The sequence below is a fragment of the Bombus vancouverensis genome, chromosome 13 (assembly GCF_051014615.1).
Source record: "Bombus vancouverensis nearcticus chromosome 13, iyBomVanc1_principal, whole genome shotgun sequence".
Lineage (NCBI taxonomy): Eukaryota > Metazoa > Arthropoda > Insecta > Hymenoptera > Apidae > Bombus > Bombus vancouverensis.
Window position 1 is genome coordinate 12,975,545 of NC_134923.1, and position 27,851 is coordinate 13,003,395.

The 27,851-nt window shown below is 38.5% G+C and overlaps 1 protein-coding gene across 7 annotated transcripts; it reads right to left on the minus strand.

Moving 5' to 3' along the window:
- Window positions 1-5: 5 nt before the first annotated feature.
- Window positions 6-27,587, minus strand: Pur-alpha (Purine-rich binding protein-alpha). Of its 7 annotated transcripts, none has more exons than XM_033338914.2 (8): window positions 27,106-27,587; window positions 24,608-24,658; window positions 15,074-15,192; window positions 14,341-14,443; window positions 12,105-12,235; window positions 11,605-11,832; window positions 10,609-10,788; window positions 6-1,400 (listed from the first exon to the last, which is right to left on the minus strand). In XM_033338914.2, the coding sequence occupies exons 1-8, from the start codon at window positions 27,140-27,142 to the stop codon at window positions 1,089-1,091; spliced, it is 1,161 nt and encodes a 386-aa protein (XP_033194805.1). In that variant the 5' UTR covers window positions 27,143-27,587; the 3' UTR covers window positions 6-1,088. The 7 variants fall into 7 exon arrangements, with proteins under 7 accessions (XP_033194805.1, XP_033194780.2, XP_033194797.2 ...); XM_033338889.2 differs by lacking the exon at window positions 27,106-27,587 and adding an exon at window positions 25,503-25,671; XM_033338906.2 differs by lacking the exons at window positions 24,608-24,658; window positions 27,106-27,587 and adding an exon at window positions 22,581-23,542.
- Window positions 27,588-27,851: the final 264 nt, after the last annotated feature.

Below are 27,851 nucleotides of genomic sequence, written 5' to 3' on the forward strand. Positions count from 1 at the left end.
GAAAGTTGTAGTATCAAAAGAAAGTACCTTTATTAAATCACTGTCTAGCTGCATAATATAAATTTAATAGTTTTGAACAGAATGTAATAATTAACTTAAATAGTTCGCATACAACAGGTGGTTTTTATTTCGTATGTTTGTTGTAGTACGCGAATCTCAAGTCATATCCAACCATTAATCAGACGTCTTTATTATAAAACTTATCGTCTCGTGTTAAAACAAGCAAAGTATTTAACGATACCGATCCATCTCTACTTAAACAATTGAGAAAAAAAGAACAGAAACTCAGATCAAGTTATTCAATACTTCTTTTCTCTGCTCAACAACACTTACGTAGGGTTCCCTTGTTTTGTCAAGTTGTGGAAAGAATGGTGCATTATGCAATTTCGATAGATTAATATTAAGAATAAGAATTACCGTTTCCCGAATATATTAACGAATACGCATATAAATGTTTCCCCTACTTCAATTTTTTCGAAGTTTTAAAAACAAAGAAACTTTTAACAACACGATATAGTCACGTCAACTTGAAAGAAATGAACTAAATTTGTGTGGAAAATGTAATTAAATCAATTTTAAATTTGAATAATGGCGCCGAAAATTCGAATTACAATTTATCAATATATTTTCTTCTAGCGGTTGATAAAATTCGCATGCAGAAAGTTTTCGACAACAATAGAAAAATTAGAACATGAAAAAACATAAAAAATTTAGTAATAAAAAAATTTAGCAGAAAACTCCATTGATACAGTAGAAGTGTTGGAATACACGCGCACGTACCACCATTCGCTTTATTAACTAGAAACCTGTGTTCGTTTGCAATGAATCTAAACGTTTCGACAATCAAACAAGTGAACTATTCCCGTAAGATTTGAATGAATCTGTATGTTTACAAGGAAATGAAGCTACGCGTGAAACGCGATACATGAAGTATGGAACACAAAACAACAAATTAAACGATACTACACTCGAGCTGTGCATTCTGAATTGGATCGCGCCGACTTTTGTCGGTTCCTTACGCGCCCATCGCTCGCGCTTGCACGCGATCAGCACGCATGCGTGCTCGTACAGAACGCCATCGCAGATATTTAAACTTGGACAGTTTCTAAGCGCGGCACGCCTTGAATCTCCTGTGATGCTGTAGAACCGCTAGAAACATTCTCTTCGGACATCGTGCTTTTGCTCGTGCTTGACGTGGTTATAGCAGAACCAGAAGACAACGGGATATCGGTGGTTGTCGGGACTTGAGAGGCAGGAGCGGACATGGATTTTTCAGGACTGATGGTGGACGGTTCTGCTTGGCGTGGCAGGGATTTGCGTCGTTTCAAGGACTCGCGTTGCCGTTGATCGGCCTGCCGCTTTTCCGTTTTGTTCTTTACGCCAGCAGGTTTCTGTGTTACCTGTCGAAGCCAATATATGAATGCAGGAGCTTCTGATGGCTAGATGAATAGTATATACCTTAAAAAGAGTCGTTTGTAAAGAGGAATGACGACAGAGTGCCGGGAAGAACATACACTGAATTTAAATAAAACCTTTATAGCGGGAACAGTTCGACCGTTTACAATCATATCGAAAATAACTTTTTCATAATTCGCTCTATTTCTTCCGGGAACTCTAATCATTCTATAGGGTGACTCGCATAGTCGCGACCAACTATAGCTATTTGCAAAGTGGAAGAAGTTACAAATGGATATATTTTAAGCGAGATATTTTAGACAAAGATTTATAACAAATTAGATTTCGTTTGAATCGTAGATATAGTCTTCTCTTACATTTTTCATTGGATTTCACCCTACAAATAGCAATAGATTGTCTTCGAAGCACGAATCACCTTGCGCATAAATAACATGATCAAAAATAGGCACTCATCACGAAATTCTAAGTAACAGTACTCTTTTGATTTAATCATAATCTTTGTCAAGTACGATTTTGAAGTATGTCTCTCTCTCTCTCTCTCTCTCCCCCTCTCTTTCTCTCTCTCTCTCTTTCTCTCTTCTTCCTCTAACAGAAGCGATTAAAATCGTTTAATACCAACATTTATCTCCTACATGTTTTTATGCACGTAATGATCCATATAGTTTCTTCGTGGTACATCTTAAGGATATAAAATATTCCTTTTCTAACACAATTCACTGGATTCACGTTTAAAAGCGGTCTCGAAGTATCAACGAGACCTCTGAAACGATAAATCTCTTTTAGAATATCGAAAGCGAATGTCGAAAAAGCATTGACCTCTCTTATTGCAACTTCCATGAAATAAAGAAATAAAGAAATAAGAGATAAAAAATAAAAGATCGAGCTACGGTTTATTCTCGTGACACGTGTTTGCAATAAACATGAAACTGTTTCTTTTCAATGTTTTCAACGAGGAATTAATTTTAAAAACACGATATTATCTAAGAACTTAAAAATATCTTTTTAATTACCTTTCATATACATGTTAGATGAATAGCTTTATAGAATATAAAGATTTCTATATTTTAAACTAAAAGCACAATTAACGTATTTGTTGCAAAATCTAAAGAAATTTCGTGGTTCTATGGAACCATGCGTAATTCGTCTGTTGTGAATCATATTCTGTTTTAACAATCGCATATAACGTGTTTTCTCCGTAAAGATAGGAAATGTAAAATAATTTGTAAATACAAAGAATCCTCGTTGAAAGAGAGGTTTACGGCAAAAACGTGTCTCCACGCGCGATTTACGTGCACAATCGTTATTTGCTCTATCGACGGAAAAAGGAGATGCAGAGGGTGGGGATTGGTTTTGGATTATATGGAACGCTTCGCTCTTTTTTCGTCCACGGTGAAAATGTCCAGGTAAAAGTATAGACAGTAGAAATGTTATAAAATGAAATACTCTGTTACCTTGTAAAACGTGTTACATTTAACATCGAGGCGATGAATTTTTTTTTATCGTTTAATGTTTTTGTTTTCAAACGTGTTGTGAGCCGTAATATTAGTGTTTCTATTTTTTTTTTCTTAATTGTTTTTTGTTTTTTTCAGTTCCTTTTTGTTTTCATCGAAGTTGTTTCGTCGAAGACACAAGTCAAATAGACGGACAGCTGTGTTCATTTTAAGCCGTTATGCTTAAAATGAATGTTGATTTCTCTTATCGATAGTGTTTCTTCTAGCTTTTCCTTTCTCCCTCTCTCTCTCTCTCTCTTTCTCCTTTTATCTCCCCCCAAATTTTTTGTCTCTTTTTTTTTTGACTTTCTCGTCTTTTTTAATCATACAATTATTTAACCCCAACAAATATACGCGTACACGATCGTACACGCATATTATAGTGTCTAACGTGTACACGTGTACGCCAAGTGGTTCGTTTTCGTTTTTATTCTATTTTTGCTGGGTTTTTTTTTTCTATAGTAACACTCTTTCTGCATCGTTCCTTATATATATATGCGGGCGAAAGATCGTCTACAACCGTTATCTACAATATGGTCGACCAATGACGACAGTATCGCCATCGCGTGTGATCCACTCGTACCGTACGAGCACGCGTCGATCGATCTTTCGCCCTTTTCCAACTCGAACTTACTCTCCATCATTTCGCCTTATTCATTTTTCATTTTCATTTTTTTTTTTTTAATAGTTAATATATTAAAATATTACAAACTATGGCGAAAAACGTTGATTCGAAGAAATAATTAGTATGAACCATATATCCACAGCAGATCATTCTCGTGCTCGTAACATTTTGAAAACTTGACTCGATTAGTTCTTTTTCTTTTTTTTTATATAACAATTAATATTATGCTGATATCGATCCTCGAAATAAATAACGTTTAAGAGCAGCGGACTTTTAAACGTTCCTAGCGTTCTTAACGTCTCTTGTAACATCACACCGATGCTGGGGACGATGCACCTTGAAGATAAACGGGTACGATTTCACTTTTCCGTTGCGTTCCTTCGGAATACTTAGATAAATTTCGATTTAGATTACAATGAATTCTCAGGGTTTGTATCGTATCGAACAGACGGATCAAAGTTTTAGAATTGTACATTTCAAGTATCGCATAAGGAATGGGTGGTTAGTAGTAGTTACAAACGAATATTACTGACTGGTCAATTAGAACGTTAGGTGAAGATTCGGCTTTGGCACCGTAATCTATCGGCTCGTTGCATTCTTCGATTGTTCGAATGCAGAGTGCTAAAGTGCTATGGACATTAAGGCGAAATATACGGAACTGGGAAATAGATCTACTATTACTCCTTATAACTATTTACAAAGTTCATTAACCAAAGCTTATCAAGAGAAATAATACAATACAACGTGATGAAAAAGGCACAACAGTTGCATTTGTAATAAATCTCTTTTTTTTTAACTATGTTCAATGAAAAATAGTATGCACCATTTGCCAAAAATATTTGAACCCTTTATGGATGAAGGCCGTGATATTTCAGGCAGTGATTCATCGTCATTATCATGTCTTTGTGCACGACTTTCTTCAAACGAAATATATATGTATGTATTTATATGTGTGTATACATATATACATATATATATATATATATATATATATATATGTATGCACTAGAAGCAGGCTAACAGTTTATTAACCCTTTGCATTGTCCAACTTTTCTCGTATGTCAGTCGGCCAGCAACTTTACAAAACTATCCCAACTAACATTTAATACGTGATTGACGATAACGAAGGGGCGATTGTAAAAGCTATTGCGTTCCTTTGAAGTGTTACACCATTTCGTGCCATTATTTGAAAAATACAAGATTAAATCTATTAAAATCCGATCGGCGTGTTTAATCTTAGATCGTTCAAGAAATGCGTGCTTAGTGGACATCGTACACCGAATGCAAAGGGTTAACAGAACATTTGTAGCATTTACGCAATTAGTCGCAGTAAAATAAATCGTCCGAAATTTATAATGTTACTCCGAAAAGTATGTTTATCCGCAAAATGGGTTGAACTGTCCAATTGCACCCAGCACCTTTAAATACCATCTTATTAGAGTGCTACGGTTAACATGTTTCGTCATAGTTATACATTTATAAATTAAGGAAATTTGATATTCTTTTCGTTTTTATCCTGTGAGCGATAAAAATTGGTCTACCGAACTCGTCTCCGAGGTTGCATCGTCCCCGCGATCAGTACTTGTGTTATTTTTTATCTTTTTGCTTTTTCCTTCCCTTTTTGTAAATAGATAGCTCGCTTCATCGATTATCTCGAGTATACACGCACATGAACACATACACGCACGCATGCACACACGCGAGAGCGCGCTATAAGAGGAAGAAAAGAAAACGCCATGCTTAAAAGATGATTCTCCCTTTTGTTTCTTTTTTCTCTTTTCTTAAATAGTAGAAGAAGGGAAAAAAGAAACAAAAAAGAAATAAAAAAAAGACGATTCGTCGATTCGCGAGAATTCACGGAAAAAATGTCTAACGTCGTCGATCGAAGTCACGAGTTGGCGTCACTTTTCGATCTTCCGGCTCGATCCTTGTTCTCCGCTTCTTTTTCTTTGCCTTTTTTTTTTTTATCTTGCCATTTCTCTCGCATAGCGTTTGCTTTGCGCGTACGGTCTACACACCGGTTTTATGCCAGAGCTGAGTGGGCCGATTAACGAAACGATTAAGAAACGAGAAACCGATAGGAAAATCGAATAATAAAAACAGATAAGTAAACAGAGAAAGGACGAGATATGACTTTGTTTAAAATTTATAGAAAGAAGTGAAACGAGATTGAAGGATAAATAGACGCGTGAGAAAAAAACGTGAGATCGACGGTGCGTGTTAAAAATGCGTGTAAAGGGTAAAAATAATAAGAAAGACGAATATGTGGGAGCAAAAGAGAAACAAAATTAAAAAATCAGCCCGCTCGAGGCTAGTCCTGACTGGTCGATAATCAGGACACGAACTGATGATGGTGGTTCTTTCCTTTTTTCTCTGGTAATAATGGTACTAATAGTAATAATAGTAATAATAAGGAGAGTAATCGTAATAATAAGTATAATGACAATATAATCGTAATAATAATAATAATGATAATAAGAATAATCGCAGCGAGCGCAGGGTTTTCATACCGTGGCGTCGTTCAATCTCCTGTTACAAACCGCGAGAATAAAACAGCGCTTTACAATGCGAGAAAAACATCGGCGCGAATTAGTTTTATAGGAATTTGATGCGTGTGAAGGGGATGGATTAAATTATCTAAAACGCTTTCGTCTTTGGACGACGAGAGCCATACCAGCGAACGGGTGTAGCGTAATTACTGAAAGTTCACGTGCACATTCTCTCTCTCTCTCTCTCTCTCTCTCTTTGTTTGTCTCCTATCGGGAGATTGATTATCGCATATTTAGTTATTAACAGGGTATTTTATCATTGGTTCTCTACGCGTTATAACAGCTTGCGAAACACGGCTCTGGTATGGAAACCCTACGTGATAATAGCAGTGATAATGATAACAGTAGTGGTCAAAAGCCCCACCAAATATAAACGTAGGTGTGGATCTTCGGCTACCTTTTTCTTGTTACTCTCTCTCTCTCTTTCTCTCTCTCTTTCTCTCGATCGCTCTCTCCCTCTCGTTCATATCAACATTTGGTAAAAAGGTTCGCCGATTACCAACCGCGCAACGTTTTTTTTTCTTTTTTTTTTTCTTTTCGTGTAAAACAGCAAACGAAACACCAAGCTATTCTCTAACAATCACCTTCTCCGCTATATGAAAAAAGAACATTCGATAGACAACTAATGATCAATTATAAACTGTGTTAATCCGTGTGTGGCGATAGTAGACTTTTTTTTTTGCTTTACTTCAATAGAGTACCTCTCACTAGACACGATTCAACATATAGAAAGTTTATCGTTATTATTTAATAATAATTATTATTTATCATTTATAATTATTATCTTAAAGCTGTCTAAAGACTCGCTGCGTGGCAGGAGTGTCGTGTTTTTTTTTCATTCTTCGTTTTTCCCTTCTTCCTTTATATTACTTTGCTTATTATTTTTACTGTGTCAAACGATTTTTCTTTTCTGTTATCTTTTTTCTCTTTTACTTTATACTGTCTCTCTCTCCCTTTCTCCCCTTCTCTCTCTCTCTCTTTCTGACTCTTCGTGTTTCTTTGTTTTTTCTTTTCTTTTTCTTTTTTTTTTATTAGTTAGGTACGCTGTAGTCGTCCTCATTTTAATAACATGTTATGTTTGTTTATTTTTTTTAAATGTTTTTAATGTATGTGTACTATACACGCGATCGCGTACATCAGTTAGACAGTGTTGTGTCTAGATCACCGTAGGTGTACGTGTGTTGTGTATATTTTATATCTTAAATATCTACTACTTGTTGATGCTTTGTAATTTGTAACTTTTTTATAGATCACAATATGTCACACCATCTGCATCGGTTGAACAATTTTCCTTTATGCCTTTTCTTTGCCGTTTCCATCAGAACGCTCGGTTTGGACAATTTTATATTTCTTGTGCACAGATTGCGGGTTCACCGACCCCCTTGAACTCGACGAAACAGTTTGACGAAGCATAAAAAGAAGATTAAAAAAAGTTGGTAAAAAAGGAAAGAACACGACATACGTGCGAAAAATAATTTCATTCGAAGGATACTTCTTTTGGCTAATTTCTTTAATCTAGACCAATAAGTAATAATCGTACGGTACGTTAAAAAAATGAACAGAAATTAAAACGACGATAATATCACAAGATGATGATTACGACAAAGTAGAAGAAGGGATGCGTGCATCGATCTAGTTCAAACTATCCTTAAATTGAAGAGGATCGGGATATAATATCTTTCTCGTTGATTCACCCACTCGTGCGTATTCGAATTTGTTATTGTGATTTATATTTCATATTTATATCATCAAAACCTACGTGCTAAGTAAATTCAGACCAGCCGAAATTGTTGATTTCGAAGGAAATGCAATCAAAGAAATATCTTATCGAAATAGATAATAGGTTCATTGCTAAAAAATAAATAAAATTTTACTCATCTCTTCAAACGTAAACGCGCCGATAACGCACGAATCGGAACGCGTCCTCCATTAATTAAATAGCACTTTATGCGTTTAATGCATCTATGCCGCTCCGCTGCTTTCGAACTCTCTTATTCCGCACCAGTGCGAAATATATTTAGATTATTATTTCGGTTAATCGTTTTTCGATCACGAAGAAACGCAAGAGAACGGATAGATATTTATCTTCATCTTATTATTTTTTTTTTTTTTAAATCTTTCTTTCATTATCATTGTTGATATTAACACAGCGTTGCAGAATCAAAGCGTATTAAGATTTTCCTTTTCCATTGAGAGAAATAACTAGACTGCGTTAATTCTCCTTCCGACACGGTCGTTCGTTTTTGAATATTATCTCTCTCTATCTTCCGCTAGCCTTCTCTTTTCCGTTCGTATCATATATACCTTTTTCTCCCCACCTTTCTTTCCTTTTTCCCCATTTTTGTTCCTGTTCCTGTCACGTGTTTCTTTTTCTTTTTTCTCTTCCTGTGTCCAAGGGCTGGACCTAAGCGACTGCAAGCCCGCAACACCTTCAATTCGATTGATCGCGCGTTGTCAGGTGATACAGTTGCCTGGGTCCACGGACATTGGCATTTCGTTACAATTATACAGTTATATAGATTCTATATAAATACCTAATATGCATTCGTATAATACATACCTAATATGCAATTGTGTTAGAACTCGGCCGTCACTCAAACGTAACGTAATTACGTACGCGTGCACACCGTCTCTTGTACCGTTCGTCTTTCATGATGGAATATTTCTATGTGTATGTAGAAATGAATGCATGTGTGTGTTGTGTGTGTGGATCTGTAGCGCGAGACAGATACTGGGAGCTATCATATTCCGTATATTTTCTGTGTGTTCTATATCTTTTCCTTCAACTGCGTGTATGCGTATGTTTACGTTATCTAATGTCTCGACATGTGTGTGTGTTCTGTATGATTTATGCGTGTACCGTTGTATGTCTGCACTGGAGTCTGTATAATCCGGACACCAGACTTGTATCTGCGTCTGCGTGCGCACTTTCCCGTACGAATCGATGAAACAAAACATAACATAATTAACTTTTTATAATATACATGTCATAGGGATTCGTATTCGGCTAGAATCTTTTTTTCTTTTCACCTATATTATATATTATTTCATTAATTACTTTTTTTTTTTTTAATAGAGACGTCGTTCAGTTTGTAAACGAGTGTATATGGCGTCGCGATTGCTAGATCGTGATTCGACGTTCACGCGTCAAGCGAGCGAACCACTTTTTTCCCATTCTCTCTTTTGACTCGACCGTAACGAGCACCATAAGTGGCGAGCACGTTATACGCGCGCAAAGAAAAACACGGGACGAATTTCGTGAAAGGAGCACGTATAAACAAAGTTTCGTTTACTCTGTGTACGAAGAACACTTCACAGTCGAGATCCGTTCGACGAGATTTTCGCGAGATTTTCATGCTCACGTTCATTTATCTCGTTTTCTCGGTTAAGTCAACAAATGATTGGCCCGCTTTCCGCGATCAACGGGATTTTAGTCTAACAACGCGACTACCCACACCACGCTCTCCTTTCTCCCTGCGATATAATCGTTAATATAACAACTATTCATTTATTCATAAATTCTGAACGATCAAATTCAATTGTAACGTGATCTCCACTACGGTTCATTTCCCGCTGACTGATCGTATTTCTTTCTTTCATTGTTTTCGTTGGAATTAATGAGTGTAACCAGAGCGAAATTATAAATCAACCCGACAGCCGATCTTTCGTAAGAAATTTCACAGAAGCGAGAAGAAACAAGCAAAATTAACGAATTAAGATGAATTCGATGGTGGTAGAGAGGAATAGCTCAGGAAATGAACGGTAGTACTCATAACGTTAATCGATGGCAACTCGTATCCACCTAAGGACATCGCGCAATAATTCTATATATCCACGATCCCGTCGTTGCGTACTTCCGTGGAATCGCACGAGCAGCAGACTCGTTTACTTTTTTTTTTCCTTTTTTGTTTCGCGCACACACACACATCATCTATTCTCCTTTAATCTACTATCTTTCATCGTTTGTTTTTCCTTTCCTTCCTCCAGTTTGTTCTGCCCCCTCCCCCCTTTTTTCCCACGATTGGCGGTGGCCGATAGATCGAAAGTCGACGCGCGACCTATGGATCGTTCGCGTCAGGCACCCTTCTCTATCGGATCTGCGTGCAATTTCGAATTTCTATGCTGAACAATCGGCACTGGCCGGTCGTATGAATTCTCCGCGACGATATATATATTTCTTTATATATAGAACCCATTCCAGGCGAGTTTTGGTGTTTTTAGTTGACGACGAGTGACGGTGATAGTGACGGTGGCGATAACGATGACGGTGACGGTGACGGTGACGGTGACAATGACGATGACGATGTCGATGTCGATGTCGATGTCGATGTCGATGTCGATGTCGATGAAAATGGCGATGACGATGGCATAGACTCTGACAAGTTCCTTTAGTTCGCTTAATGACTTGAAAACGAGTTACGGTTATAATTCCAATGTTCGAGTTAAGTTAAAGCCTTTTTCACTTCATTAAGGGAGAGTCTAAATTTGGATTGGGGTTAGGCTGTTGTGAGGTCGATGGTGATGGTACCTGTGCCACCACCGAGCCCCTCCCCTCAGGCAAGACATTTCCTCCACCGCCGCTGTTCATGCCGACGTTGCTTCCAGCGCCTCTTTCTCTCATTCTTTCGCAGTAATCTGCGAATATATCACGGAAACGCTCCCAGGATTTCTCTGGTACGGTGATTGCTGTTCTAAAGTGTGTCTTCACCTGTAAAAATGTATTCTTACTTTTATCGTGCCTTTTTTTTATTTTTTTATTAAACAGTTTAGCTTATTATACTTCAAACTATAGGATACGTTCATTTCGTTACGGTATCTTGAATTGTTGCCCTGTACTGATGTACCTACAACTACTTTATACAATCAATTAATTAATTAGTAGGCAAGAAATTATTTCATAGTAAAATGCTTTCATAAACGCGTGTCTCATTAGTACTGGCTTTCGACTAGTAATTACGTTTCTGTTCTAATAACGATGTAGGTTAACGAAATTCTTATTATATTCTTACACTATTATAGTTTAGGAAATGCAGTAGTATTAAGAATTGGACAAATATAACGTATTTTACATGAAACGAAATGATTTTGAATCTTGCCGATCTGGAATCTTGCTTGAACTTGGACGCTATACATAGGAAATTTGAGAATTCTGTAGAAAAATACACAGAATGCGCATAATATCGAACAATATATAAATAAACCTAGAATTTAGTACTCATCGTGTTATTTCGTGAGTAAAATAATCGTCTACTTTGGTTCCATATTTTTAATTTCCGTAAATACCCATCTATTCGTTCTAAGTTTTATAATGTTACAATCAATTTGTATATGGAAATTTTATTATCGTGATATAATAATTATTTGACGTAAAGAATGATTTAAATGCGGTTCCTATTCGAGACCACTTATTAAATAGGCCGTACGTTCACAGGAACTCTTTTTTCTCCCTGAATCCACCCCTACGACAATGTGTCCAACCATGTCAAGACACACCCCGTATTTTTAGCCAGCGATACGCACGTACCTCGGAAATTCTCATGTAGATACCACGGTTATTCTGGCCGATATCAAAATAGAAATTCTTGCTATCCACGCGCATGTACCGTCCTTCTGGTAAGTCACCCTTGAAACCACCATCGTCCGTACCGTATTCTTCGAGGAGGTCCGTCAAAGCGTCACGGAATTCGATCATACCCTGTGCTGGTATTGCGATCTGTGTCCTAGGTCCTCCTCGTGTTATCGTCTGCGACACCTGTGCAACCAATAGAATCGTTTTAACGAATATTTCACTATAGATTTTCTTTGGAATTGAAGCAGGTGCGCGGTGGAAGCGATTTGTTCGAACAAATCATTTCTTTTTTTTCGACACGTTTCTTCGGAGTTTTCATTTCTTAAATGCTTTTTACCATCTGATAAGGTTGACCCTTTCACCTCAAGACGATATCCACAAGGGACAGACTCTCTCTCTCTCTCTCTCTTCCTTATCACTTAGTGTAGAAAGTAAATGCATTGGCTGGTACATACAGGGTGACTCACCCGCAGGAAACGGCCGCGAGTATTTTCCTTGAGGTCCAAGTAATACCGCCTGTTATCCTTCGTCATTACTTCCGACTTCAGTTTCCCATCATCTGGCACGTTCTCCGAGTTTGGTGGACCTGCAGATTTGACGGTTCGAACAGGAAAGAAGTACATATTAAATTTTAGTCATCTGTGTCCTTTTAGTTCCCTATTCTCATTTATCGTAACAAATTATTTATCCTTAATACGATGATATATAGCACTCGACAGTTTTAGATTCAGATAGTCGTATCTGTTGAAGTAAAAAAAGAACCTTAAATATTAAAATATTTAAAATTATTATTAATATATCTTAATTTATTAATACAAATACTAGTAAGTTGAGATTAAACATTGAAATATTTAAGATTCTTTGAGCTTTCATAATTCTCAGATACAGATTGAGCTCGAATGTTTGTTAATTTATGAAACTTCTTGAATAATAAATAGTTTCTCTTCGTTAAAATTAGATATTATCTTAAAACAAAAGCCGTAACAGGTTCACTGTCCGTTCTGACCTACATGTGAATCAGAATAATTTTAAATTACAAATTTATACGCTGGACTAAATAAAGTGTTACATGCTGCTTCCTCTGAGATTATCGCAGATATTATGTTAAACTTTTTTCGAATAATAACATTTTTCTGGAACGGCCAATAAAGGACAACGCATCGCATTTGTTTGTTAACATAGAATGGTATATTAATATTTATATCTTTCCTATCCTATCGAATTTAATTACTTAAAATAATTTAATCGCCCAATTTCTGTCGAAAGTATTCATATTTCGTTTTATGTAATTAAAAATATGTTTTTCAATAAAAACTTTACAGAGACATCGCAAAATATAAAAGTAAACATATTCTGTGCCGGGAAGCGTTTTATGGAATGTTCTTGAAGCAATCTAGCCACTAGATCTCTTTGTAGGTCTATATAAATATATTGAGCCTGAGCGATGGCCATTCTTCCTATATTAAAGAAAAATACGAAAATTAGAATATACCTGTACATTGTCTATGTATCGTGGCTTCAATCGTTTCGTTATTATTATCAAATATTTGAAACAATATTCATGAAATATTTAATAAAGTTAAAAGTGTTTAAAGTGCTCAGACATTACACTTGAATACACATGTAATACAACTTTTAAAGCACGAAACATTTATTTAGACATTTTTTATGACTTTTCCAGGTATTTCAGGAAAGTTTATACAAAAAAATGTCATGTTATAAAAAAAGAAAATGAATAAAAAAAATTAATATTTAGTTTTATAAAAAATAAATAAAGAGAATCTCCTTTGCTCTCTTAACAGTAGTTTTAAGGTAATGTGTGGTATATTAAATGATTGGGCCCTATGTCCTATTCAATTGCAGGAAAAGTCATTGCATATACAAGTTGGCATCTGTAATGGTTTTGAAAGAAAAGCTTGTAATCCATACTGCATATATCTCAACATGCGTAATTCACTTGTCACGACTTTGAGTCAACAATTCGTGATTCATGCTAATGTTGACTCACAACCAGCATATCAAGATACTTTTGACTCAGAGACATATATATGTTCATCTTTCGAAATCTTTATACTTGATGTTGTATCTATTATAAATATATATTACACAGAGGAAAGTTATGTATAAAAAAAAAATAATACAAACTCAAACAACAGTAGTTAAACTAATTTTAATTTCTAAAAACTTATACTTTCAAGTATACTAACGGTAAAAATGACATATGCATATTTACTAAGAGGAAATTTCTTTTATAGGACCAAGCTGTTCTTAATTCTGTCTCATTATTAATAACTTTTAACAACAAAAAATACAATTTTAATATTCTTCGCCTAAAGCAAGAGGAAAAGGAATACTTGTTTGCTGGAAAAAGCCTACACCAAACATCAAAAAAAGAAGAAAATTATAAAAATATTAACAATTAACGATTATCACTAGTTAAAGAGCTTTCAATTCAATTTTACACACAAGTTTCTCCTGCTAAATCGATCCAACATATTTCATAGAAAATAAAAATCCATCTTTATGTATAGCGAACGTGAACGTGCTAACACACAAATTACGATTTAAAGCAAATCTTTTCTAACCGTGTACAAGCCAATTTTATTTGACAAAATATGACATTCTCTCTTGAGGCACGTATCAGTGATCGCATCGAACGAAATCTCATAACAATTAGAGATTGCAGTTTACCTAGAGATGCGTAAAAGTCACTAAACGTCGAAAGGTAGTTCCGAAACTCGGATGCTGTGCTAAGTGCCAGGTAGATTTGGCTTCTCCTCCCATCCGCGCCGATCTACAAAACACAAGCATACTTTACTTCCTTCTTTCTTTGCATTAAATTAACAAACAAAAATTAAGAAAGAAGAGAGGGGAAAAAACGTATCTCGCTGCCTTTAACCCTCAATTGGTATTGTTGGGCGGTGACTAAGTCACAAGAATTTGGATCTCTATCTAAAGACTGCTTCATTTTTGACCAGCTTATTTCAATTCATATTTTGTGTTTTAACTGATAGAAATTATCGTTTGATATACAGAATATAAATTAAAATTAGATAGCCTAAAATATAGTAATTATTAATTAATTTTTAATTATAACATCTCAAACTTAATTCAAGCAGTTGTAATTTGCCTATAATCCACAATACCTAGAATGTTAGTAATTACATTACGGATATTTATGTAAATTCATATTTTTGTAAACGCGATAAACGAAATAGATTCATCTAATTTAATTCGTCTATTATAAAATTGTTTAAAATACCCTACTTTGGGCATTTTATGTACGCATTATGTACACTTAATACTCACATAAATGCATAAAATAAATATCTATAATCCAAAATACTAGTTGAGGGTTACATGGTTAAATGGATGGTTAAACGTGGCTAACCGAGGATCCCGCTAGCAATAATTTCAGAAATACCTCGGCTACTTTGATAAACCTTCCGCGTCTGTTCTGTTTTACATCAAGATAGAATCTTTTGCTCTGTATTTGCAGCATCTTCGTTGCCAACTCCTGTTCACCCTGCTGACCTTGCTGGCCTAAAACCATCAAAGAAATCTAATTAACTCCACCTTTAATATTCATCGATACTTTACGCCTCACAGCTACCGTTTCCGTAAAACCGTCTCGTATTACCATTTATAATATATTCATACAACCCCTTTGACGTAATAAAGGACTCCATATCCATCAACGGAAGGGAAAAAGGAGCAGTTCCTATAAACGAGAAAACAATACCCTGCCACCCATTCAATTCACCCTTCTCTTATCCTCCAATTTCCCCACATTCCCTCTTACATCTACCGACTGACTCCCAGCACCTAAATCACCCCCTATTCAATGAGACCCATTCAGAATAGGGAACATAGCATTCAACGTATATAAATAACGTTTAAAGAATTCCCCGCTGGTTGAAAAAAGGGACCAAGGGTCTTGGTCGTTGCAGCGATTGCTATGACTGTTTTATGCTTGTTGAAGGGCAGACAGAAGAGGAGGAGGAAGAAGAAGAAGAAGAAGAAAGAAGAAGAAGAAGAAGAAGAAGAAGAGTAAGAGGAAGAGTAAGAAAAAGAAAATGACGATGAAGGAGGAGAAGAAGAGAAGGAGGAGGAGAAAGAAGAACAGAGGGGAGAAGAGTGGCAGGTTAGAGTGACAAGGATGAGGGGTGGTAGTCCGGAAAGAGGTCACCCAGTGTTTATTGGGTCAGCTCTTTGCCGGATCCCCTGAAGCTACGGAGAGAATTTCTGGGTCGAAGTGACGTCGGAAATTCGCCGATCGCTAGCCGAGGACAAGGTGAAACGGCGATGGCTCGTTTCTAACGAAGCTTCGTAGATAAATAAGGCTGGAATCCTGCGGGAATCAAGAAGGATCAGAATGCAGGAGAGTGAGAGAGAGAGAGAGAGAGAGAGAGAGAGAGAGAGAGAGAGAGAGTTGGATGAAACGGTCGACCGATGTTGCTCGTCCTCCTCTCTCGTTCTCGTCGATCAATAACAGCTGCACTAAACGGGTCGTTGACCTGTTTGGCCCCACTCGGCCCACCGGATACACCTCTACCTAGTTTTTCGCGCCATTAGCTTCGTCTTAACCTTTCCTACGAAAGACGAAGGCTTTTGAACCATGAACAAGTGGCTCGGTCCCATCGGCCACGGTCGAACCGTGCAAGTGTTACATCGGGGTAGAAAGTGTTTCGAGAAGCGTAGAAGATACATGCATACAGGTTTTGAGAAATAAATTGTTGGATTTAAGAAAATTGACCATACGGATAAAGATAACGGGGTTTCTCAGGCAATAAGAGAGCTTTAAACTTTACATCGAACGTGATATTGACAAAACTAGCGACATACACGGAGAACATTTTCTTGTGTACGAACAACTTGGTATTCAAAAAACGTTGATTTGTAGGTATTTTGATTTTTATAGAGCAGAATTAACAACAAAAATAATACGGTAGTAGAGAAATTTATACGAAGAATGAAATTGTGGTCTTCCAAAATCTAAAGACTTCGTTTGGTTAAATAGAGAATAATGACGATAATTATTTTCTGACGGTAAATGATCAGGAATAAAAGAGTAACGGAGTAGAAAAATATAACATAACACAGTTACTACAATTACATCACATATAGAATGACGGTAATCTGACCAAACGCAATATTTCATCATAAATTCATGTCAAACGTAAATAATATTAATTGCGTTTGAATTAATCATTTAAAAGTGGTAACAAAAAATAGAGTAAAATTTTTAAATCGATAACATATGTCTTTGTGTAAAAAATGACTGCCAGTATATAATATCGAATTTCTTACAATTAATACTATAAAAATAACCTACGAGATTATCATTAAATTTGAATAATCATTTAAAGAAGAAAAAGTACGATACACGATTCGAGGCACGTAGCCATCCATGCTGATAAGTCAGAAAGCCCGAAGGATCGATCCCCTGCGCGAAACGTGCGTCGAACGATCGATCTAACTGTAAAGGGTTTCCCTCGTTATTACGTACTGGACTGTTGCAGGCTGCCCGGAATTGGGACAGGGCTGAGATCGCCCTGAAAGATCCTGCTCTTGAACATTCTGCTTGCTTATAGACACGCTACCGATAGTTCATGCATCCGAACCCTGTTGTATTCCTATCCTTCTGCTCGTCACCCCTTTCGTGTATTAATATTTATTATCTGTTCCGCTTCCTCCCTTTTATTTTCTCTTTTCCTTTCTTTCGACCTCTCCTCGATCGATTACTGTACTCGATAACTCCCTTCTACCGTGAACGAGCTTATAACGTCTTCTTTCGTCGACTATGAGCCGCTCGGTGTGCATCATCTCGCAACCGTTTGATCCGTAGCATCGCGCCTTCGAGTCCGCCTCTATCACGAGACTGGAAATTGGGACAGGGTCGAGAACACTCCACGAAGAAAGGGCCTCTCTGTCCTCGACATCCCTCTCTCTACGTGTTCGTCGATACGTCTTGTTCTCTCGCGCACTCTCTTTCCTTCCTTTTCTCCACCCTTCCTTCCCCTCGTCGTTCTCTCTTCGTCGTCTTCTTCTCACCCTCCACACCCTTTCCCACCCATCACAGTCTCTTTAATCTCTGTCCAACGACGAAAACGACAGTTGGAAAAACGTCTTCCGTCTGGTCGATGGACTTCGCATGATCGCATCGGCGGCCAGCCGTTCCTCTTCTTCGCACCCACACCCCCACAGTTCCTCCACCCCTTCTCCCACGCTCCTCCGATTTACAGTCCCTTGGAGAGAGCATAGACACGTACGTTTACCGCTTCTTCTCTTTCCTTTCGTTTGCTGCGCTTTTTTCCATGGTAAATTCATTATAATACGTTCAGGAAATTTTGACGCGTTGACCGTCGTCTTCGTCAGCCTCGAGCTGCGTCTCCGCGCAGCTTGTCTCACCAGTACGCTCGTCCGTCATTTTCCACTTCTCTCGCAACGATTCTCGCCCGTTCTCAACTCCAGCCTCGCCTCCGCTACTTTGCTAGGTCACCATTTATTATCAGGAGACGAGGAACCCGGTCGAGTTCGGCTTTATCATGAACCGGTGGAAACTAGCAGTCGTAGATCGACGCGATCAAACCTCACGAACATGGGGATACTCCAGATTCCATTTCTGTAGGATCCATTTCTTCGTTAATATCGCCACTTTCAGGTTCTAAGACAAAAAGAAAAGAATCCTCGAAAGATTCTCCCGATCCTAGATTTACAACTTTTCCATTCTCTAGAAGAATTCCTTAAGTTCTCTCGATTTCCAGGATTTCTCCAACGTTCCTGATCTTCGACGAGACTCGGTCATTATCCTCGAAGCTTCGAACTAACACCGAATCACGCTATTGCTTTCTTTCTTCGCTAACGAGGGTCATGGACAACCGCAATTTCCAGTGTCCTCGTAAAAAATTCTTTCCACGCTTTTGCAAATCCTTACGGCATTCTATACAGAACTCGTTCACTCTTAACCAAGCATCTTCGTCGAGATGTTTTCACGCGTTGACGAGATCCTCGTCGTTGATGGCACACCTCTCTTTCGCGCGAATCCTTACGTAACCGGCACGTCTTCTCCCATTCTTTCCGCATGCACGTTTAGATGAAAATTCTACGGAGGACTCTCTTCGCGATCCCGTACCCGTCGACGCATCCCGGTCGCTCGCGGATTTACGAGGCTGACTCGACGTGGACGTCGACGTCGGCGAAGCACGAAGGGGGCGGGTGCATTGATCTCTGCGCCTGGAACGCGACTCGTGGCGCTGCACCGACCTGCCTCAATACGAACTGCATATTTCCGTCCTCCCTTCTACGCTCGACCCTCCGCCGCCTCCGTCTCCGCAGCAGCAGCAGCAGCAGCAGCCGCCGTCGCCGCCGCCGCCGCCGCCGCCGCCGCCACCACCGCCGCCGCCGCTGGGACGTCGTTTCCATGAACGGTCGCGTCCAACGACGGCTGCTCCGCCTTCGATACGTCGACTCTGCCCTCCTCTGCTTTTCCCATGTTTTAATAACAAATCTCTCTCGTAATTCGTGTTATCTTACGCGAGCAACTCACATATTCTTTAGCGATTACACATTTAGGTAAAGAGTAAGCTGATCAGTTCTTATCAGAAGTCATTACGAGCGGATACTATTGGTTAACGGATTGTTTTGGAAGTTGTTAACGAATATCAGCTTACTGATTCTCTCGGTGTTTTGATGATTTTAATAAGGAATTGGATAAATCAAAATGTCTTTCTCTTACTATATATTAACATTTTTCTTGTGTTCATACTTCGAGGTAGTCGAGTCTTAAGCAAGTGTCCAAATACTTTTGTAACCCACTATAGTTAACCACATAGTTATTTCACCATGTCTTTTGATCGACCCATCTTTCTTGCGCATTACGCGTCAATGATCGCCGAAGATAGACAGAGAAGATGGTTCGTGCGCTATGAACGGGTCGTAACGCATGCATGATTCATGATGAACACGAGCTTGTTGAAATTTTGTACCGTTAGGAACGAGTTACAGGTTTCCTCGCGATACTTCACGTTACGATCCTTTAGATTCAATATATTCCTCAATGTTTGTTCACTGTTTACGTGGGAAACGCTCTGTATAATCGTGTTTCCATCTGAATAAAAATCGATACTAATTCGATGTCTAAAACATCTGTTTTTTCACAATCCTAGACGCAACGAAAAAACTTGTCATATCTTCGGCACATGTTATAATTTTCGTCAATTTTTTATTTAAAGAAACAAAACTCAAGGTTGAAAATAATCGAGGAATTGCCGTCGTAAATGACGCACGTGACACAACTGAAAATTTTCGGTACAAGAACAATTAATTATTAAAAGTTTATTAAGTGTACCATTGCATCCAACATGAAACTTACGTTATATTCCGGTAAAAACATAATTTTTTTACTTTTTAATAAAATTTTTAACTATTTTTTGTCGATATTTCGATTGTTTTATTAAACTTTTGCCATTATTGATGTATTTCTGTTAAACTTTTATTAAACCGGCACCGGTAGTTGGAGGAATCTTTTATTTTCAGAACAGACAGAGTTCGTTTCGATCTTTGGTATTTTTAGTTCAATTTTTGGAATACGTATTTTTGTTGATCTAAAAATAAATATTCAAGTTTCAACATTTGTGAGTTAATCAAATGTAAATGTATACGTATATGTATATTACAATATTTATTGCGATCATATTTATGGTCTAGGCCTTGTACAATCTTTGTTTACATACACGTATTGTGCATAGTGTATATTAGATATTACATATATGCGTCAAATTTCCATTGCTTCTTATTATTATCATATTATCGTATTTGAATAATCAATATTATTCAAAGATATACAAATGAAAAAAATAAAGTTCTAATCTCCTTATTTTACTTTAAGAGTAAATTATCGTATTGTAACATTTACGACAGGAGTAAATTAGACATTTTCGTCTTCCTATTTTACTTTTACCGTATAATTGAGCAATAAAAATAAAATTTTTATTTCATTTCGATCGATTAACTGAATTTAAAATGCATATTTCGTGCTGTAACTATTCAGAATATTATAATAAGTTGCAGTTTAGTTTGATTTGTTATGTCTACTCTGTTTGTTTATTCAGGTGTTTCAGAAATACAGATAAACATATTACGCATATACCTCATCAATGTTTTTATATGTTTTATCAAAAAATGTCCAACATTACTCTTCAGAGAAATTTATAAAATAAATTATAGAAACATAATTGATTTTAAGGAAAATAAATCATAGCTACTTAAATAACGAATAATTCCGAATACAATTGAAATTGGCCGTTTGATCATTATAAAGGACGCTTATTTTAACATTTCATTATTCTCTCAAAGGCATTTGTTTCATTAAATAAGAAAGATATTATCTAATAATTAGTTTATGTAATAAAAAATAAAACAAAAGGGAGGAAACGTAAGTTTATGGATCGATACTATGTATAAGATTATAACGTATAAGAGTATAACCAACTGGTGATCAACTTATGCATCACATTAAATTTCCTATAAAAACCGTATGGACAAACTTAACAATATTAAAAGATGTCGTGTTTATCGTTTGAACTCGACTATTTTCTCTGTTCAAAGTCTAACTGCAGTCGATCTAAAACGTCATAATATATTCGAGCAGAATCGAGAAGCAAACTCATTGACGTAGCAAGCAATAATTAGGGCCAGATTTCAATGAACCTCGGGAGCTGGAGCGAATGTGAGGTTAGATCGGACTCGATTTCCAATTTCGCCGTCTTATCTACGAATCGACGAGTTTCTATGGTGCGAAACGAATTGTGCACGCGTTCCAGCGTGAAACACGCTGGCTACGGAACCGTTTGATTTCGTTACAATATTCGTCGGAACGAGTGACGAAAGCGCCAATGGATTTCTGCGAATTCCGCGTTCGTCTGTTTCTCACGGTCGGTAAATTATCTTCGTGAGAGACACGGCGGCCGATAAAGACCAAGATTCGTCAAGTTGCACATAATTTTCTAATCTCTAAAAAAATAAAAAAAAAGAAAATATCAAATATTTTTTGTTTTTTCTTTTTGTTACATTTTTTTCCTAAGATTCCAAGTATCATTTTTTAAAGCATGCAAATAATAGCTTCACCAACTTCAAGTATTGAGCGAAGGGCGCGAGTTTTTTATTTCGTCCGGGCCCGCTATTTTTAATCACAGGTTTCTTAACATTTAGCACGGTTACTGAATCATCGAGCAAATATTTCAGTAGCGTATACACACGCGACGCATCGTTCGCGTTCCAGCTCCTAGAACCTTTTTTCCTTCTAGTCGGAGCTAAAATGCCAACGTTTAAGAAAACAAGGCTTGTCGTCTCGTGTCAGGTCTTGCGTCACGCAACCTAACCTAGACAAGCGTACAAAATTCCTAGGGATGTTTTCAGAGTAGACACCACGGTTAAATTAGAGAATTAAGTTTCGCGATTTTTATCGCGTTTACTACGGGTTTTGAAACCTTAAATTTGAGTAAATTATGCATGCTTTCAATAATGTAAAGTTTTATAATATTATCTAGGCATGGAATGACGATGAAATGAGTTGAATATACTGTAAGATGCACAAATTATAAGAGATATTTAACTTCGATGTTAAGAAGAAACATATTTAAAATATTTTTAAATTACTTACTAAGACATATTTAAACTAATATCTACAATACTCAATCCAATTTTAAAATTCGATCAAAATAGTATAACCTACAGGTCTGATTTTAAAAACCGTAAATGTGCTATTTAATTAAATGTCAGAAACGTTAAAAAATTAATGATTTGTTCTTATACAAGCTACACTAATTGTAAGTCATGTTAGCAACAATAGACGGTCAATATCATTTAGTAATTCTGACAAATGGTATGCTACGAATCTCAAACTATCAAGATTATTGAGTAACAGCTACCTTCAGGGCACCAGTACTGTATTTTGCCCATAGTGTCGCCCCAACCATTCACTGCATTTTGTTGAGCATCGCCCTGCGAAATTTCTAGGATTTCTCCCATTGTGCCAATTATTGAAACACTTGTGAAGAAAGTACAAGATATCCTATTCCCGCTACGTCAACAAATTATACTGCAAAACCTTCGTATAATCATCTTTGTAAATTTCACCCAAAACTGACGTGACATCCTTTCAAAGGACTTTAATGAAACCACTCAACAAGCACCAAGTTCAATGTACTTTTAAAATCAAGGGCATTGGTGAAGTTGAAACCTCACAAAACTTCCACATTAATCACTTTTTTACGCGATAGAAACAAAAAATACACGATAAACATTCGTCTGAAAGTAGCAGTACGGACCACTTTGAAAAACTGTTACACGTTCACCGATGTAATAAAACACTCGCGAGGCTTGTTCGAGAAAATCAGTCACAGATTTCACGCGTGTCGCGGCCAACTCGATTGATCGCACGAGTGACTCGTAGTCGGTCGACCGATCGCGAACTCGCGCTATCTTCACGGTACAACGGACTTCAAGCCGGCTTTACCGCTAAAAGATTAAAGCAGGATTTCCAATCGCTGTCGGAGAAGACGGTTTGACGAATGAAGAAACACCGTGTGCATAGTCAGTTCGAAACTTTCACAACCACTCATGGACATCGCGACCAGGAACCAGAGGGACGAACGAAATAAAGAAAAAGAAGCGTTGCGCAGAGAAATCGCCGAGGCAATGTGTCATAACGAGAACGGGGTGAAAAAACTATCAACGTAACAATGCCGTCATCTCGCGATGACGCATCGCGTTTGGCTGACTGATTGTCGTCGTCATCGCGATTCCTTGCACTCAATACCACATAGATTGTTGCACGACCACGCGAAACATGATGTTTAGCAGGGAACTGAACAACAGAGCAATGATATTCAAGGAACAACGACAACGCGTCGTCGAACACGAAATCGTACACGAATGACGTGCCGGTCATTCATGGAGCCCGCCGTCATGCTGATGGAATGCGCACATCATGATGGTGAAATCGTGGCGACCAATCGGCGTTCACCTCGCACCGGCTTCTGCGTTCGCGAACCACGCGCGCCACGTGACTTCACCGCTCGACCACGTGACAGCGTTGCACCTCCCACCACCAGGCTCAGCTCCACGACATGATCGCGTGACGTCACGACCAGCTGACTGCGCTAGTACGGTTCCCTACTCCTCTTACTCGTCCTGCTGCCTGCTACTGCTGCTACTTCTCTACTCCTCTTTCTCCTCGACTTCCATTTTTCGATGAATCCGTTTCCGAACGGTCCGAAATTGACGCGATGCAACGCGACTCTCGATCGTCCACCGAAAATAGACACGGAAGGCGGTTTCGATGCGATGCCGACGATTTTCGAGCAGTTGGAAAATCATGGAAGCACAGGTGTTAAACGAGAATCGTTCGAAGGAGATTCTAAAAAGAAATCTGCAATTTTGAGTGTAGATAGTGCAGGAAAAGACTAAAAAAAGTCTCTGTGATATGTTTCCTAACTCGTCGCAATTATTTTGGGATTTTTATGGTATCGGACAAATTGTAAATGTAACGAATATCTCTGGCAAGTCGGAGATATTTGGCAAGACGATATTTCTCAGTCAAGAAATAAAACATGGCCATGTTCCGTCGAGAAGATTAATGTTTATCTTTATGTTTAAATTTACGTTAAGATTTATGACCCTAGTCTTCTGGTATCGCTCGATAAATTCGGGGTCAATATTGTTAACTAAAATATTGGCGAAATTGGTTACATAATTTTTCAAGGATATTGTTCGATTCGTATTAGAATTATATAATCGTAAATATAAATCATAAATGTTAACGAGACTGTTTCGCAGGTAGTAAAAATAACACAAATTATCACTCAGAAAAAAGTCTAACATTCTTTGATTGTAATAAGAAATATCTTTTCTGTCTTTGTGTATATTTCTGATTTTTATATTTTTGTTTACTCACCAGGGTCGAAGTCAGCCCCCCCAGCATCCATGCTACCTGGATTTCCATATCCTAAAAGATAAAAATTATCATCGTTGATAACAGCCACAAACGAAACTATTACTAGAGTAACAGTTGCATAAAATAAATTCAATAAAATATGTTCTGATTACCAACCATAGATACCAAAAATATATGCTTTACAAATTGCAGAACGTACACTAGATAGCGTTTACATCGTAATAACCTATTCGATGCAGCCCGTTCTATAATTCTAACAGATAATCCGAATTACACATTGAATGTCTATCTTGAATCGCATGAATGTAGCTCATCGAAACGTAATAACGCGTTAGTACCGGAACGCACCAAAATCACAACAAACTTAAACTAACCAAACTTCATGCTACATTAATAAAACAAATGGAATATGAAAGCAGGTCGACGCCGTATTCGCGACATTTTGAAATCTTACATTTGGGAGACCAAAATGAAAAATATAACCACGAATCATGTTGATACATTTAATGAAAATCCGGGTTATTCACAATTTTCTATACGCATCATGAATGATACTATTTAACAATGGAAATAATATTGTTTTCTAATATTACAAAAGAAAAAAAAGAATATATATATATATATATTCTTATATATATTAAGAATATATCACTACACGCTAAAATCAAGGTTAGAATGGCATCATTGTTACGACAGTCAATGTTACCTGGAAGCATTACTGCCGTAACACTATTTAATTATTGACAAACATTCATACCGTCTCACGTGCCGTCCATGAAAACCATTATATAATTTTACACGGTATCAACGACGGTTACATCGATCAAGTTTACTGTTTTTTCGAAACTACGCGTGTATATATGCTCCGTTTCAACAAGTATACTTATAAGAGCACCTGTGTCGAGATACATGTCCAAATATTGATTGACGCCCCGTGTCACCTATGGAATATTTGTATTTTGTAATCAGTGTTTGTTCAGACGTGGAATGCAACACGCTTAATTTCGATTCTCGCTGGAATATCGACAACCAAGCGATGATCGAGGTATGCATCGGTCGAGCATTTTTCGATTATAATCGAATTACTCCCATCACTAGTCGAGATAGATACACACCGTGGCCGTTCTGTTTCGAGGCCAAGAGCCAGCTACTTCTGGGGTGGGGATGCGCTTATGGCACGTGTGAAATTTACGCGAATCGTGGCTAGACATGGTTCCTTCGCTTTGCGTGTGCGCGTCTGTCAACGCGCGCGCGCGCACCATGTGCGTGTACGTGTATGTGTGTGTGCGTGCGCGCGTGTGCGATGGTTAGCTTTCCTGGTGTAACGCTGCGTGTGTCGCATACGTGTGTGCCAGATAGAGGGATCAGCGAGTTACATCACGCGTGTTCACCCGGGACTATTCCGGTTGTCTGGCCGAGCGCGGTCAGGGTGCCTGTCACACACAATTGACACAACAGAGGACGGTTCGTCGTGAGCGCGACTTTCAAACGAAACACCAGGGAGAAACAACCGTCGTGATACACGGAAAGCAACGCACGAGCCGCTTTGAAGTTACATCGATCAACTCCATAAATCAAGAAGCACAGAAATGCGATAATATCGCAAACATTGTTCTTGAAAATTCACTCAGACTTTACTTTTTTTATTCGTGTTATATTATAAGTAAAATAAATGTATGAAAGCAGTTTATGGGTCTTTTGAGAAATTGGATACTGGTTCTCATCCAAGTAAGAAAATTATGGAATTTAGAAAAAATGGAGTTGACCATTTTGGCTGTCGAGAGGCTCGCATATCGGAAGTTGCGAATGTTCAACTCGTGAGGGCCGCGGACGTGGAAGAAAAAGAGGAAGGGAGGAAAGAAACAGAAAAGGAGAAAAAAGAGGAGAGAAAAAATTAAAAGCACGGAGCAGAGAGAGAGAGAGAGAGAGAGAGAGAGAGAGAGAAGAGGGAATATGTGTATGCGTATGTGTACACGCATAAACGTATAGGCGTACGTGTGTTCATATGACGGAAAGAGAGAAACATAGCGAAAAGGAGAGAGAGAGAGAAATAGTGAGGGTACGGGGCGCGAGGTAAAGAGGGAGCCAGAGGGAAAGAGAGAGTAAGCCGAAGGAGGAAAGAGGACAGGGTTTGTCTCTCGGCCGATACGCGACCGGCCATCTTGAATCCTGGGTATCGTTGAAAAATAGCAATTCTTTTCGGCGGTTGACAGAACGCCACGAGGGCTGAAAGGAACGATCGGACGTAAACGAGTCCGCGATGCTCGGAGACCGTGCGCGAAGTAACGGATCAGGTCAACCGCGACCCGGAGGTCGTTGCGTTTGCTCATGGAAAAGAGACGGTCCTGGTAACCGGAGGCGCAGCACACGGTGCTACAGGCACGGAAAGATGTCGACGGTCGCGCACATTTGCAACACGTTATTAGAAAATCGTAACCGATACGGAACATGTTAAACACTCGTGCACTCAGGATCGTACGATCCTTCTTCACCCTTACTTTGCGGTTGATCGTCCAGACTTTCCCGGTCAGACATTGCTCTTTAACGCGGTCTCTCTCTCTTCGGTTCCACGCGTCGTCCCTCGACGTCTCGGCAACAGGCCCCAAGACGACCAAAAATCCCCGACACTGTCCGTGGCGCGACCCCGATATATCACCACTAACCAGCCAGCTCACCAACCCAGCACACCACTTACGAATTTTTCACTTCTTCACACACCACGGTCCGACCGCCGACCGACCGTCCGTCCACGGCACCAGTCGTCACCACCACCACCACACGCTCGCTCGCTCGCTCTACACCGTTCCACGCTCGCTGGCCCGACTCGCGCTCGCCCTCGCTCGCTCGCTTCTTCGTCTTTCACTCTCGCTCCACCTCCGAACCCCGTCGCGGTGCGAGAGAGTGAGATACCGCTACACTTACTCTATGCGAACGCACACACTCCTGACATTTCGTCGTGTAGCCTGCGCGTGTCCATCTATATAAGACAGTTTCATAGCCACGGCACAATCCGTTGTATCTCTCTCTCTTTGATTAACGACAACTTTACTCTGTCTCGCTCTTTCCCTCCTTCGCTCTTTTTAGCGGTTCCTATCGCGTTATCTTTGTTTGACCAACTGCGCGACCTACTCGTGCGAGCGAATGGTGGCAGCACTCGCTCGTATCTCGCTTCACGTCGTATCGTATCGCGTTTATGTCCATCTTGCGTTCGAGCTATCGAACCAACTTGGTGGCGCTACTGTCA

Bases quoted from the DNA above. Each gene is read 5' to 3' on its own strand.
- Pur-alpha (XM_033338906.2), bottom strand. From the start codon at position 22,680: ATGGGAGAAATCCTAGAAATTTCGCAGGGCGATGCTCAACAAAATGCA. The intron at 15,193-22,580 runs GTAGCTGTTACT...TGATGGTTTTAG, and splicing joins ACAGTACTGGTGCCCTGAAG to GCCAGCAAGGTCAGCAGGGT. The intron at 1,401-10,608 runs GTACCATCACCA...TGGCTTCGACAG, and splicing joins GGGGCTCGGTGGTGGCACAG to GTAACACAGAAACCTGCTGG.